Here is a 14814-nt window from a genome sequence, read left to right on the forward strand (position 1 = left end):
CATGGCCATAACCAAAAGCCAACAACAGCGCGCTCCTGCTGAACGCTTCGGCGCCGCCTCGCGCCATCTCGCTCTAACAGTTATGTTGCCGCTCAGCCGACGTCGGCGTCGGCGTCAACGCTGGCAGCGACTGCGACTGCAAACGGCAACGGCAACAGCAACGGTTTTCGATGGTTGTTGCGTTCATCATTTTGCCATTTCACGTTCAGCTGGCAGCGAAATCGAAAGTGATTGCTCCGACCGAAAAAGCTGCGCCAAGATCACAAGCAAAAAAAAATATATTAAATATATCCCGAAAAAAAACAACAAAGAAAAATATATAACCTAAAAAATTGAAAACTAAACGAAATTATATAAATCATATTAAAACAAAGTAATAAATATTGAATATTGAAACGCGTAAGCGAAGGCAAAAAAAAAAAGGCGAAGCGATCGAGAGATCGACGACGACGACGACGACGACAATTTCATGGTATAAGAAGCAGCAACAGTTGTGCGTGTGTATCTGTGTGTGTGTGTGCGTGTGTATGTGTGTGTGTGTGTGTACTTGTATGTGTGTGTGTGTGTTGGCCGCATATAAAGGCAGCCGCTTCAAGTGCCGCGACTTCATTTTACATGCAACGCGAACAAACAAAAAACTCAAAAAACAAACTTGAACAAAATTTCCGCGAAAAAAAAAACAGAAAAAAATATCAAAAATTGTTTTCAAACTAAATTCCATTTTCAATTTTTGTATTTAATTTTTTTTTCGTTGGGTAATTTTTTCAAAAATTTCTAACACACACACACACACATACACACATCGACTCACACATAGAAGCGCAGCCACATGCAAATGTTTTATATTTTTTTTTCGTTCGTTGGGGGGAGGCTGAAGTTGATTTTTGGAGATTTTTAATTGATTTTGTGTCGAAAAAAACTTCAAAGTGAAAAGTGAAAGTGCAACAACAACAACAACACACACAATATTGTGAATATAACAAAACAACCAAATTATAACAAGAGCACAACGAAAAATACTAAAAAAAAACAAGTAAACAAAATCAAAAACAAATCGAATTGAATCGCGTTCGCGTTCGCCAAAAATAATCGATAAATGCGAAATTAATCAATAAAGAAATGCATCAATTTTACTTACATTTTTTTCTCATTTTTTTAATGTTTTTATTTTTCAATAGTTGAACATTTGACTTTCAAAAGTGCAAATTCAAATAAAACAACAAACAACAAATAACGAAAACAACTTGAGCTGCTGCAGGAGCAAAGACAACAACAAAAACAACTACAAAACCAACATCAACAAACAATCACACAAATAGCTAAAATGCTGCTCAAAATGTGAGTATTCAATATTACATTTCAATTACCTAAAACGTTGCCACAAAAGTGGGGAGGAGGACAGATCTAAATTAAAAAGTTTGCTACACAAAATGAACCACAAAAATGCGAGAACACACTTTAATTAAGCTCTTTGATGGCCATCAAAGCCATAACGCATCAGTTATCAGCGAGAGAGAGATTGGAATTTGAATATCCAAAGTGTATTTTAACAGGCAGAAGGAAGTATCTCTGACCCTATAAGGCATATTCTTGATTAGCATGTGTTCGTCTGTCTGTCTGTCTGTCTGTCCGTCCGTATGAACTCCTAGATCACAGAGACTATAAGAGATAGAGTTATACTTTTTTTTCAACAGCAAATGGTTGCTACGTAGCACCCTCGGCCCTAGCAAATTGTCAAAAATTTTGGAGATTGGGTCGCCAATTTTGGTATAGAAAATGATAACTATAGTATTTCCTATTCATGTAAAATTAAGTTGTGATTGGTTGTAAAAGTCAAGCACACTTGGTATATTTGAGTATTTTTGCGGTATCTTTTTGGTATTTTTAATGAATATAGTTTCATTGACAATAAGTAGCTTTCTTACTTGTTATTAAGCGAAAAAGCTGAATTCGGAACTGGGATTATTTTCCAGCTTTACTGCCAAATTGTTCTTACAATTTGTATACTTGCGAGGTTTAATAAATGCATTTGCATGAGAAACTACTGTTCTTAGTTGCTTTGGCTGACAATCTAGTATATTTTAGTAGTCTATATAGAACTAAAATAGTACTAATTAATATACCAAATAAAGCCTTCGGTATTGTAGTAGCTTTCTCGGTATATGCATGTATTTGTCATAAGTTAACAATAATACCGCAAAGTTCACAAAGCTCAGCATTTGATCACAGAAATGTTTGGAAAATCTGTTTAAAAATGATTTAATAAAAATGTCTAAAGAATTGATTGTCTCAAATTGCAGTTAACATAAATCGGTCAAATCAGAAATATGCTAAAGTAAAGCTGAGAAAATTATAGACAACAAAATATCATATTTAAATATGCGAATATGAATTTAAAGTAAAGAAGTAGCACAAAAAATTCAAAATAATTATTGCTATTAAATTATATTCTTTGAAGTGCAACAAGTTTGAACATTTCAAAAAGATGTTAATAGTATTTGAATAAGCTTGAGAAGTATTCGTAGTTTGTTCACTCATTTTTATGCAACAAATGAAGTATTAAATTAATTGTTTTAAGCCTGCTTTACTTTCAATTTATTTGTAAGAATAACAATTCTTAATTTGTCTTCAGCTGAGTAATAATTTTCCCAAATCTGTTCGATTTCTTTACTCTCAGTAGCAAATTTCTTGCACTTCGTTTACTTTTTCGTTTCTTCCTTTTAATTTGTGATAAACAAATTTTGCTTGTGGTATTTATTCATTTTACTATTTCTTTTGTGGAGTATTGTTTAAGTTGCGCTTGTCGCTTTTGACGCGCTTATCCACTGCCCAGCAACAAAAGTCCCTCGAGCACATTGCGTATACGCAGCGTGTGCGTCTGGGCAATTGGCCAATTTTACGGTTAACTGCATTCTGGATGCCAGCTTTGCAGCTTTGGCCACAAGTTGCAACAGCAGCGAGCACCTTTTGACATTAGCCACACACACCGAGGAGTTGTTGTTGCTTTTGTTGCTGTTGTTAACTTGGCCAACTTGTTGGTCAGTGATTACCCATAAACATACTCTCGGGCACAACATTGTTGTTGCTGTTGCTGTTGATGTTTACGTTGCTGTTGTTTGAGGCAATAATCCCTGAGTAAAAGGATGCAAGTCTTCTTCTTCCACTCCCTCGTCTCCCTCTTCTCCATCTTGTCTGTTGGTTTACAATGTGAGCCAGCTGCAGCAGGCACATAAAAATGCGATGCTGCAGCTTTTTATGACAGACCAAAGCTGCGCAGCCTCGAGAGCAGTGAAAACACACAGCACATGAATTTGGCATGCAGATTGTGTTGGCCTTGGTCAACAAGTTTGCTTTGCTTGGGCATTAAAAACGGTGAAACAGACAGACGGACGGACAGACAGACAGACGGGCAGTCAATCAGTTGTGGTCAGTCAATCAGTCAGTCAGTTAGTGAGTTAGTTAGTTGTTTAGTCAACTAGTTGGCCAATAAATAAATATGACAGCCTTTTGACTGCTTTTTAAACGGTTATGCAAAAGGCCAAATGCAAAGGCCAAAAATTCCCAAAAAGCCAGCTACTAATTGGCTTTGGCTTCGCTTCGGCTTCAGCTTCAACTTCAGCTTCAGCTTCAACTTCAGCTTCAGCGTTGGTTTCTCTTGTTGCGGCTGCTGCTGCGTGTTTGAAAGGTCAACGCGAGGCAAAGCGTTGGGCTCGAAGATGGGGAGTCAAAAACCTTTTTGCAACGCATCCAACAACAATGCAATGCAAAAAAAAAAATTATAAATAAAAAACGTATTTTACATTTGAGCAACATTGTTGCTGGTGTTTGTCTGTGAGTCTGTTGTCTGCTGCCTGTTGCTGCTTCACTGCTCCCAACGACGTCAATGGCCTCCAGCTAAGACACACACACACACACACGTGAAGTGAGACAACGACGCCGCATCTAATGGCCAAAAAGCGTCAAAACGCATGCGCGGCTGCCACGCTTCATTTTTGGCTTTAAGCTTTTTTGGCATTTTTTTGTATTTTAATTTGTGGCCAACAAATGAATTGCCGAATGAAAAACACAAATCGCATGCATGCCACACCCAACACACACATACACTCACATACACATACACTCACACATACACACTCCCCCACAATCAAAGCGAAGCTATAAGAAAAACGTCGCCCAGTTGCCAAGTGGCCTTTCCAATGTGAGATCGCCAGCTAAACAGACAACACAATGGGAGGGCAGCAACAACAACAACAACAGCAGCAGCTGCTGGCAATGCGAGTCATTCGTTCATTCACTCTCTCGCTCGCTCACTCGCTCGCTTACTCACTCAGTCAGTCAGTCAGTCAGTCTAACGTTACATGCTCAAAAGTACTCGCAATACTTGGCGCACTCACCCCCAAATGCTCAGTCCCGTTACTTACTCCTACTCTAACGGTTAATCAGTCATTCACATTCACAACACACTTGCCGTTGTTGTTGCTGCTGTTGTTGTTGTCGTTTGCTTTGCTCTCTGACATTGTGTCACCGTGGTGCACAATCAATTGAACACGCCTTGAAAATAGAATGTCACATTAAATGCAACGCAACGCAAAGAAAATTAACTCGAAGAGGAAGTAAAAGTGTGTGTGCCTAGAATATTGTCAAGTGAATGTCCGAGGGGTGTGACTGTAAAAGCTGTGATAGAAAGGTTGGCTGAGAGTTCAATGTAACTCTCTAGAGAACAACTTTTCAAAGGTGCAAGCTAAAGCCGGTTACATTTCTAAAGAATTCTAATTACGACACGCTAGTCATGTTAATGAACACATTTCTATTGGGACTCGAGTGTTTTAAAATAATATTGATATAAAATGTCAATCTAAGTAATTGTTGTTCTTTTTAAAACAGTCAAACCAAGTATTTCTTTAATAAAATTAATATCAAAATAATTTGTTGATCTTCGTTCAATTTAAAAAGTAAAACCAAGTATTACTTTTATAATATAAATGGCTAATAAGAATACAAGGTTATATTGCTTTTAAAGCGCTCACTATTTACAAATTAAAGTAATTCCCTCTCACCTATTTCTCAAATTAAATATGATTCTAATATTAAAGTTAAAAGAATTTTCTCATATTAATCGCAATTCTCGCAAATATTTGTAAAAAGTCTATCAAACTTACCGAACAAATTCAATAGTTGACAGTTGTTCCTGAAAAGAAAAAGAAAATAAAAAAGGAAAAGTCAAAACTATGTTAAATGCAAATATTTCTCTAATAAGCTTGACATATTTCACAACTTTTAAAACTGCAACTGTGAGCCAAAGCAAATTGTGAAAAATGTGCAGATAAACAGATAGTAAAACAAGCACATAAAAAAAATGAAGTAAAATTTTAAGGAGTGACAGTTACGATGGCATAGTCATCAAATTATCTACCACAATCAATCATTTGGGTAAGTTGCACTCTTCCCGTCGAGCGACACAACAAGCGATAAATCAAGTCAACAATTATTCGCCATGTGGGCGTATTAATGGTTTTTCCTCAATCTTTTTCGTGCCATTTTTGGCATATGCCAGCCCACTGTGCCAGCACGCCAATATTGCACATTGTTCGCTGTTGCTCAGTGCGGATCTCTTGCATTGTGTTAGGTATATTGTGTCAGTGTGTGTGTGTCTGTGTCTGTGTGGCGATGTGCGCATTGTCACCTCATGCATAACATGTCCAAGAAGTCGGACAGCTGACTCGAAAACCACAAGCACACCATTGCTTACCTGCCTCCCCTTCCCTTCCTTTCCCCTCCCTTGGCTTGGGCTTGCTGTTACCTCAGACAACACAATTAGAGCTAAAGCGAATGCCAGACTATATCGACGAGTTATAGACATGCCAAATGCCCTGTTCTTCTTCAGTCTTTTTCTATTTTTCTTCTGCAAACTTCTTCAGAGAAAGGTCATTTAATAATTAATTTTAATGCTATTAATTACTGAAAGCTCTTAATAGATTTTAAACATTTTAATTTCCTTTAAGAGCCTTTGAATATTTAACATTTATCGTCTTGAATGTTATGCCTTTGGAAATGTTTGAAGGTTATTCGGAGACTTTAGGAACTGAAAGGTCACTTACTAGTTACATTGTAATACTGTTATTTACATAAAGTCAAACATTTCAAAAGTTGTTTAAAATTCTTTTAATATTTAACATTTAACGACTTACATTTTATGGTTTGGAAATGTTGAAAACTTTTTGAAGATTCCTCAATTTACAGGCAATTCGTTAATTAGTTATTACAGAGTTTTTACTGATTGAAAATATATTAAATTTTGTATGCATCTCTAGCTACAGTAGGTTTTTAACTAGCTTTATCACATTTACATAGTATTTTATAGCGTTATCATAAATTGAATATTAGCTGAATAACTAAGTAATTTGACCTTTAACTAGCAGCACTTCACTTTAATTAGCTAAGCTGACCATTTGAGTATTTACTCTGTAGAATTGTGTATAAGAAAATTGTAATTGGAATTTATGAATTACAACTGAAATACAATTTTGTTTGTATTGCGTTCATCACATCCCATCGACATTCGCTTAACAGTTGCTGGGTATTTGCGAAAATAAAAAAGAATTGCTCCTCTGCTGGCAATTTGCACGATGTGTAGACATAATTATAACTTTTCTTGGAGCTATTGTTTCTTGGGCCATTTGGGCTGTCAGTTGTTACTGTTGTTGTTGTTGTTGTTGCTAGTGTTAGTGTTGTTGTAGCTGTAGCTGTAGCTTTAGCTGTTGCTGTTGCAATTAAAATAAGTTGAAGTTGTCTACCTTTACAACGAGCTGTTGTCGAAACTTGTTCGCCATACAGAAAAGAGAGAAAAAAAAAGCGAATGGGGCTGCAAAACGATGCCAACTGCACATAATTCAAAATGTTAAAAGTTATCGTCAAGAGCGCCAACATATGGATTGGGAAGCAAAGAGAGACAGAGAGAGAGAGAGAGAGACAGGAGAGAGAGGAGGGAGGGAATTTCGAGGCGACCCGCGACCCCGCTCGAGAGTCTTGTCTTTAAGATATCGAACACACTCGCAGCAACATTTGCCGGCTCGGGAGTTGAACCTCGAGACTGAGGCTGGGCTCTGTTGAAATGGCCAACGAAATCGAAATCGAAATTGAAATTGAAATCGAATTCGAAATGGGTTAACACCTTTTGTTCGAAAACCGGTTCGATTCGGTTCGATACGTTAACGTTAACATTAACATGAACGTTAACAACATCGACTACTACGCGCATTATATGCACATATCTGTCTACTATACTGTATATGTATGTATCGTATATACATATATATGTATGTATATTCCTTGTCTCAAGTTTCCCGACATCGGACTTCAGCTGGCCGGTGGCCAGTGGTCAATATTTTATTTGATTTTATTTCTTATTTACTCTCTGTCTTTCTGTCTCTCTGCTTTTCATTTTGTGGTTTGCCTTGAGCCATCGTTGGCAACTCGCTGCTTTCCCCCTCTCAACATCCACCTCCCTTTCTCTCTCTCCCTACAATCATCATCGACAACTATTTGGTTGCATCGCAATGCGGATTCGCAAAGCCCAATGAACTATTGCTGCAATTGCACGACATGACGATCGCATGCACAATCTCTTCATCTACATAAAAGACCAAAGAGATTGGAGTAATGAAATTGTGAAAGGTTTTTTTCTGTTGTTGTCTGTGTTGATGCTGCATCTGCACAAGCAGCATATCGACATCACTCCAATCACTCTGCGTTACGGCGTCCAAACATGATTGATCATTAGGCGGCGATCAGCACGCGATGATCTTTGCCTAAAGCCAAATCAATCATCCCCTCCTTAGCTTAGCTCCACTTCAAACCAGATAAGCACAATCATTATTATTTTCGGACGTAATTTGATCAAATGATTTAATTATACCCAATCAGTGTTCAATTTGGGGGAACGCAATGGGAGACTAGGTCATGATCATAGTGAACCGAGACTCTAGCAGCAGACAGTTTGAATAGACACGCCGTAGACATTGACTAGACACCAAAACCAAACCAAACCAAACCAAAGCAAACAACAACGAAACTGATCTGAAATGCAGATAGAGAAAGACTTGATTTTTAATACAATATACTCTTTAGTACTTTTATTTTCGGAGAGCTTAAGGCTTGATTGGCTTCATTGAATCAATAGCAGCATTAGGAGAGTGGGTCAAGTTCATTCCTAGCTAGCTGATTAACAAACCCGCAGCAGATGCATCTTTATTCAATTTGATTGCAATACATAAAGCTAATCAGGGTCAAGCTCTGATGTAAGAGGTTCAGTGAGGAATGCCAGTTAAATGTGTTTTAAGTCTTAAAGACTTCTGCTCTATGAGTATGGAAAGTATGGAAAGAAAGAACGGAAAGGAATTCTGCCGAGAAGGAATTATTTGCTTAGGAATCATAAGGAATAATTTACGTGTATTCCAAAAACAGAAGTTATATTGATAACCTTTCAAAAAGCTTGCTGAATAATACAATAATAAATCTAACACATATCTTGCCTCCTATAAAAATATTTCTACTTACTTGACTTATTCCTTAAGAGCATTCTGGTTAAAAACTTTACCCTGACCGAATAAAAAAGCTTCCCTTGAAGTCGATCAATATAATCAATTATACTAATTGAACACATTTTCTTCCCTTCTTTGCAGTTGTCTACTAGGCTGTCTGGCCATGCTGGTGGCCAGCGAGGAGCTCGCCACGGTGCCATTGGAGAAGCAACTGTCCGATCCGCTGGTGAAGCGCGAAGAGTTCGAGACAGCGCACAAGGTGCCAGGAGCGAGTTCGCAGGGCGATGAAGGTTTCCACACATCGCACAAGATCAGCATTCGTTCGGCGGATGGCGGTGATTACTCCATGAATTTGCTGGCCACAAAGGAGCGCCCCGAACTGAATCCCGTGCTCAGTGCGCTCATCAACGAGGATGTGATGAAGAGCATCGAGGCGAAGCGTGCCATCGAGGAGGAGGAACTCGCCGAGGTGCGTCGCGAAATCGAGGAGGCTGCCCAAGCTGAGTTGGCTCTCAAGTCGAGCACCGATCAGCCAGCCCTGCCGTTGACCACACCACAGCCAACGGCGGCCAAGAAGATCGATAATCTGGACGATGACATGCTGGTCGATCCACACGATGAGTTTGTCAATCAGAACTTTGCGCTCGACGGCGCCGGCAGCGAGAACAACAAGAAGTCACGCATCGAGATCAAAAAGGGACCCAACGGCCAGGACTACGAGTACGAGTATGTCTACTATTACGAGGACGAAGAGGATGCCAATACCGACAGCAAGGCAAAGCCAGCTGTGGCCGCTCCCGCTGCCGTTGAAGCGCCCGCCGATCTGGACACACGTGGCAAGACTCGCTACTCGAACATCGATCGCAGCACAGCGGCCACGCCCAGTGAGAACAGTCTGCAGAGCGGCAAGGCCAAGGGACGTGCGGCCAGCAACAGTGTGGATACCTCCGAAGACATTGAGGCCGAGCGTCTGCCGTTGAACACTCGTTTCCCCAGCCGCGGCAAGAACATCGATGTGCAACCGACACCGGCGCTGGACTCGCTGGAAACGGCCGCAGAACGTAAGAAGATCAGCGTCAAACGTCCCAGCCTCGAACTGGTCGACAGCGAAACCTTCAATACCGATGAGAAGCAGCAGAAGGGTTCACGCAACGGCGACAAGGAGCTGAAACCCGTGATTGCCGTCGAACAGGAGGCAGCTGCCGCAGCAGCAGCCGCCGCAGCAGCAAAGGCAAAGGAGCGTGATAGCGAGAGCGACAGCGAGATCACAGCCAAGTTGGATGATGAGACGGAACAGACAACGCCATCGATGGAGAAGGCTGCCCTCGATCTGTATGCCATACTGACCAACGAGAATCTCAACATGGAGGAGACAACCGCTGCCGATGGCATCGATGAGACCACCCTCAGTCCCGATACCGCCAGCACCGATGCCGACGATGCCACCACAGTGCCCGAGGAGCTGTCGTCGACAACGACAACCACAACCACAACGACCACAACCACCACCACAACGACGACAGAGGCACCGACCACAACCACAACCACAACAACAGCGGCACCTTCGCTCTTTGGCGGCCGACGATCGGGTCTCAATGGTCTCGCCGGACGCAATCGCTTCAAGCTGCGCGAGGGCGGCTCCACAACCACCACAACAACCACTGAGTCAACGCCTACAGAACCCACCAAGACTGGCAGAAGTAAGTGAAGCAGAAAGTCCCTAGGCTCAAGGAGGGATAAACTTCGAAATTGGGTTTTTCACTTTAGATTTTTCTGAATGTCTGAACTGTCTAACATACTGAGGATACTTTATTAACACTGATAATTCCATAAAGTGAAAGTCCCTTAGTCCTCTTTAAATAGTTTTAAACATGAACCTCAATTACACTTTCTAAAATATTGAGGATACTCTCTTAATCCTGATCATCCCGTAAAGTAAAAGTTCCTTAGCCCATTTTGGTTATATACCTCGGGGTGTTTTTATACTGAAACCTAAGGAGATTTTGCATAGAGAAGTTTTGCCAAGACAGTGCATAAGTCCTAAAAGTTTCATGAAGAGTCTGTATTTTGGGCAGTTGCTCAATTCCTAAGAGGTTGCCCCGGCGTGTTTAGTATAGTTTTTGAACCTTGAAGATTTTTTGCATAGAGTTTATTCAAGACGTTTTACCAAGAGAGTTCAGAAATTCTAAAAGTTTCATGGAGAGTCTGTATTTTGGGCAATTGAAGGATCTTACCTAAACAGTTCCTGGCTGGTCTGCAACACTCATCATTCTCCCAATACAGCTTCAAGGTTTTTACCATTATGAGACTGCTTGTTCACCTAGATTCTCTCTTCCGCAGATCGTTTCTCGCGTCCCTCAATTGGCGGTCGCTCTCGTCCCGGTGCACGCACCACCGCCAGCCCTGAACCCGCAGCCGAAGCTGCTGTTGAGGAAGAAGCTGCGCCCGTCAAGGAAGTGAAGCCCGTGAGCTCAGGTTTTGCACGTGGCAGACGTAAGTAGCTGAGCTTCCGTATGTTAAAGACATCTTCTGACTTCTCGCCTCAATTGACAGCACGCAACCGCTTCAATCTGCGCGGCACAAGCACATCAACCACCGAGAAACCCGCCGGTTCAGCCGATGAGGAGAGCTCCGATGGCGCAGCCAGCTCTGCAGATGCCGCACCCAGCACCACAGCACGCAGCACACTGCGCAGTCGTCCCGGACTGAATCTGCGTGGACGCAGTCGCATCACCACCACCAAGGCGCCAGCTGCCGACAGCGGTGCTCCTGCCGAGGAGGGTAGCCAGGGTGAGGAGGCGGCAGCCAAGTCATCAGGAGCCGCGCCAGCTGCTGCTGGTGCTGAGTCTGTGCGTCCGTCACGCTTCAATCTGCATCGTGCCGGTGGCAATCGATTGCTGCCACGTGGCAAACTGGGACGCGCTGGCGCCAGCACCGAGGCACCGAAGGACGCGGCTGAGGATTCGGCAGCGGATAGCAGCCATCACAATGATGTGAAGGGCAACGAGGCGGAGGCCGGCGAGACCGGTGAGAAGACTGAGGAAGGCGATGCCGCTGCCGGCAGCGCTGCCAACCATGCCGGACCCGTGTCCGGTCTCAATCGCCTCAAGAACCGTCCGCGCCTCAATGCATTGCACAAGACTGATGCGGCCAAGTCGAAATCGGCTGCCGCAGCCACAGTAGCCGGCGGTGCCGCACCAGCTGCTGCTTCCGCCTCGCCAGCGTCGTCGTCGTCGTCGTCAGCGGCGGTGGCGCCCCGCAAAATCAATCCGCTGCTAGCCAAGCGTCGCCTGCATCTTGGTGGCGCTGCAGCGGCTACCTCGACCACAGGTAGGTTGCTGAACTGAAATACCTTGAGATATTTTCCTGTCTTGATAAATCCCAAAGCTCCTCTAACTACACTGAGCATTCTTCAATCACATATTATTTCAAGATGATTCTCTCAATCTACAACCGAAATATACGCTCTTCGTCGTAAGGACACCTCTCCTGAGCTTATCTTGAATTACTTCCGAACTAAATACGAGGAATGAGCTTATTTCCTAGTGTTTCAACCTTGTTATCAAGTTCATTTCCAACTCTTTTTAAATTCTGTTCTCGTCTAACTATCCTGAGTATTCTTATCACATCATTATTTCGAAATGATTCTTTTCATTTGCATCCGAAGTATTTTCTCTTCCTCCTAGAGACACCCCTGAGCTAAGTAGGAGGAGTTGCTCAGCAGCTTATTTCCTACTGCCTTTCCCGAGATGTCAAGCTTCTTTCAAGCTCTTTTCAAATTCAGATCTTCCCTGAGTAATCTAATCACATCATTATTTCAAGATGATTCTCTCATTCTACATCCCTCCTAAGCTCCTCCTGAAATACTTCACAACTAAGTACGAAGAGTTGCTCAGCAGCTTATTTCCTTTCAAGCTTTCTTTAAGTTCTCTTCTATCACAAGTCTAAAATTCCTTTAGATTTTGTTTCTTCTTGAACTCCGCTTAAGTTCCTCTCAGAGTTTTCCTCCCGAAGGATCTTCCGCACCTACTACTTTACTCTATTCTACTCTTCTCTCTTCTACTCTACTCTACTCTACTCTACTTTACTCTTCTCTCTTCTACTCTACTTTACTCTTCTTTACTCTAATCTACTAAACGCTTGTGTCTATTTTACAGAAGCACCCGCCGAGGAGGAGCACGCAGATGGTTCCGCTGAGCAGACAGCAGCCAAGGATAATGCTGGCGCTGCGGCAAACTCTGAGGAGTCCGGCGAGGCCAAGGAGCAGGAGACAACTGAGCCCGCCGAGGCCACCACAAAGCAGCAGGCACGCGGTTTGGGTCTGCTTGGACAGCGTCGTCGTTTGCCACTGCGAAAGCCCGGCACCATACTGTAAACCGGTTAACCGGTTCATCCGTTGACCCGTTAACCCGTTAGCCCGTTAACAGCAAAAGCAACAGCAACAGCAGCAGCATCAGCCCGTTTTCTTCCGTCTACTTCCACTTCCAGCGTGACACTTTCAACGGATGATGCGGAAATGAAGCTGTAGCGGAAGTGCAGTTGCACCTCCCGCTCCGCCCTTCTTCTTATTCTTCTTCTTCTACCCCACAATCTCTAAACCCCAATCCTTGCCCACAGCCAACCGCCGCTGCCCTCTTTCTCTCTCTCTCGTCTCCTTTTCTATTTCAACTTCCTTTCGACGCTTTTTGGCGCTTTCTTTGACTTCCAATTCAAATTCCAATTTCTTGTGCTGCTACACTCCTAATTTGAGTGGCGCCCTCTGTGGGCGCACTCGGCCAGCGATAAATATCTTCTGTAATATGTTGCTTCTATTTCTTTTCCCCATTAACAACACTTTCTCTCTCTCTCTTTTGTCTGTTTTCGTTCTTAAAACGCGATTAGCTTTTTACACATACAATAATTAAAATATTGAAATATATTATTTAAGTTGTCTACCACTTTGTGAACAAAAAAAAAAGTCACCAAAATGAAGAAAAACTAAACGATGGAAAAAACTAAAAAAAACGCAAAAAACGCAGCCACTTGTAGACCGTTAAGATTATAAAAAAAAAGAAAAGAAAAAAGAATTCCATTTATGTTGGGCATGTCAGAGATGATAATACAGAGCTCAAGATCTTGCACGATGTTATGCAAGATGTTATAATATAATCCCTTTTTCTCTCTATCTCTCTCTCCCACTTCTTTTTTTTGATACACTATAAACAAACGACTTTTAATTATACGTTTTTAAATAAACAACAACAAAAAATAAGTAAAAAGAAATATTTCGACAAATGGTTTTTTATTCGACAGCAATTACAGCTCCATTTCAGCATTAATTATGCAATTATAAATGAAATTAGCAATAAGCTGCCATGATGATGAATCGCTCTTCCCTGCCCTCAGACAGACAATTAAAAAGTGGCAACAACGGAGCGAATGGATAAGCTTGATTGCATTAAAGTATTTGCTTCACTTGTAGTAGATAAAACTACTGACGGAATCCAACAGTATTTTCAGAGAGGGAAGTGGGGAATAAATAAAAGCCAGACAGAGTGAACATCAACTGCAACTTCAAATAAATTGTTCAATAAATTGTACTCTTTAGTCAATCTAAAACAATTTGAAATGGATTACCAAAAGTGAATGAGATGCAGTGTAAATCATTTAAAAAAAGAAAACAAATTGAACAGCAATTTGATATAGTTCAAGTTGAGTTTTCTTCATACTGAAAACAGCTCTAAGTAGTTCAACACATTTGAAATCTGAGCAGCAGCAGACATTAAGCTATAGTCGATTAACTCAATAGAAATAAGTACACAGAAGGAAAACCCTACTAAAAACAAGAATGAACTCTTAAATCAATATTAAAAGATGTCCACCTTGAACCATAGAAAAACAAGCGCGCTAAAATCAAGAAAACAGTCTTTCTTAAATCAAGATTGTATCTCAAAACTTAATAAAGAAGGTTTATTCTTATATCAAGATCAATACTCTAAAAGAATTCGCAAAATCGTGAAATTTTGTTTTAAGAATGGAAAATTCTCAAAATTGAATCAAGAATAGAAAATCTTATATCACCATAAAAAATAGGTTCTAGTTTTCAAGAAAAGGAATCCCAACATTTTAAGAAATAAGAACAAAATTTATGAAACTTTTCATTTTCACATTTGAGTCACAATCAATCTTATATGAAGTAATTACAATCCATAATTAATCTAGAACGTTTGAGCTTGATTTAAAATTTGACAATCTTAATTTCATTTTATGCTTTTTCTATTCTTGAATTTCAAGA

General features: G+C 41.2%; 1 protein-coding gene across 1 annotated transcript; it reads left to right on the forward strand.

Moving 5' to 3' along the window:
• Positions 1–222: 222 nt before the first annotated feature.
• Positions 223–14051, forward strand: LOC133848225 (mucin-19). The gene is made up of 6 exons (XM_062283707.1): positions 223–472; positions 1179–1338; positions 8682–10240; positions 10881–11033; positions 11094–11870; positions 12698–14051. Exons 2-6 carry the CDS (start codon positions 1325–1327, stop codon positions 12913–12915), a joined length of 2721 nt encoding a protein of 906 aa, XP_062139691.1. The 5' UTR covers positions 223–472; positions 1179–1324; the 3' UTR covers positions 12916–14051.
• Positions 14052–14814: the final 763 nt, after the last annotated feature.

The sequence above is a fragment of the Drosophila sulfurigaster genome, chromosome X (genome assembly GCF_023558435.1).
Source record: "Drosophila sulfurigaster albostrigata strain 15112-1811.04 chromosome X, ASM2355843v2, whole genome shotgun sequence".
NCBI classification, from domain to species: Eukaryota; Metazoa; Arthropoda; class Insecta; order Diptera; family Drosophilidae; genus Drosophila; species Drosophila sulfurigaster.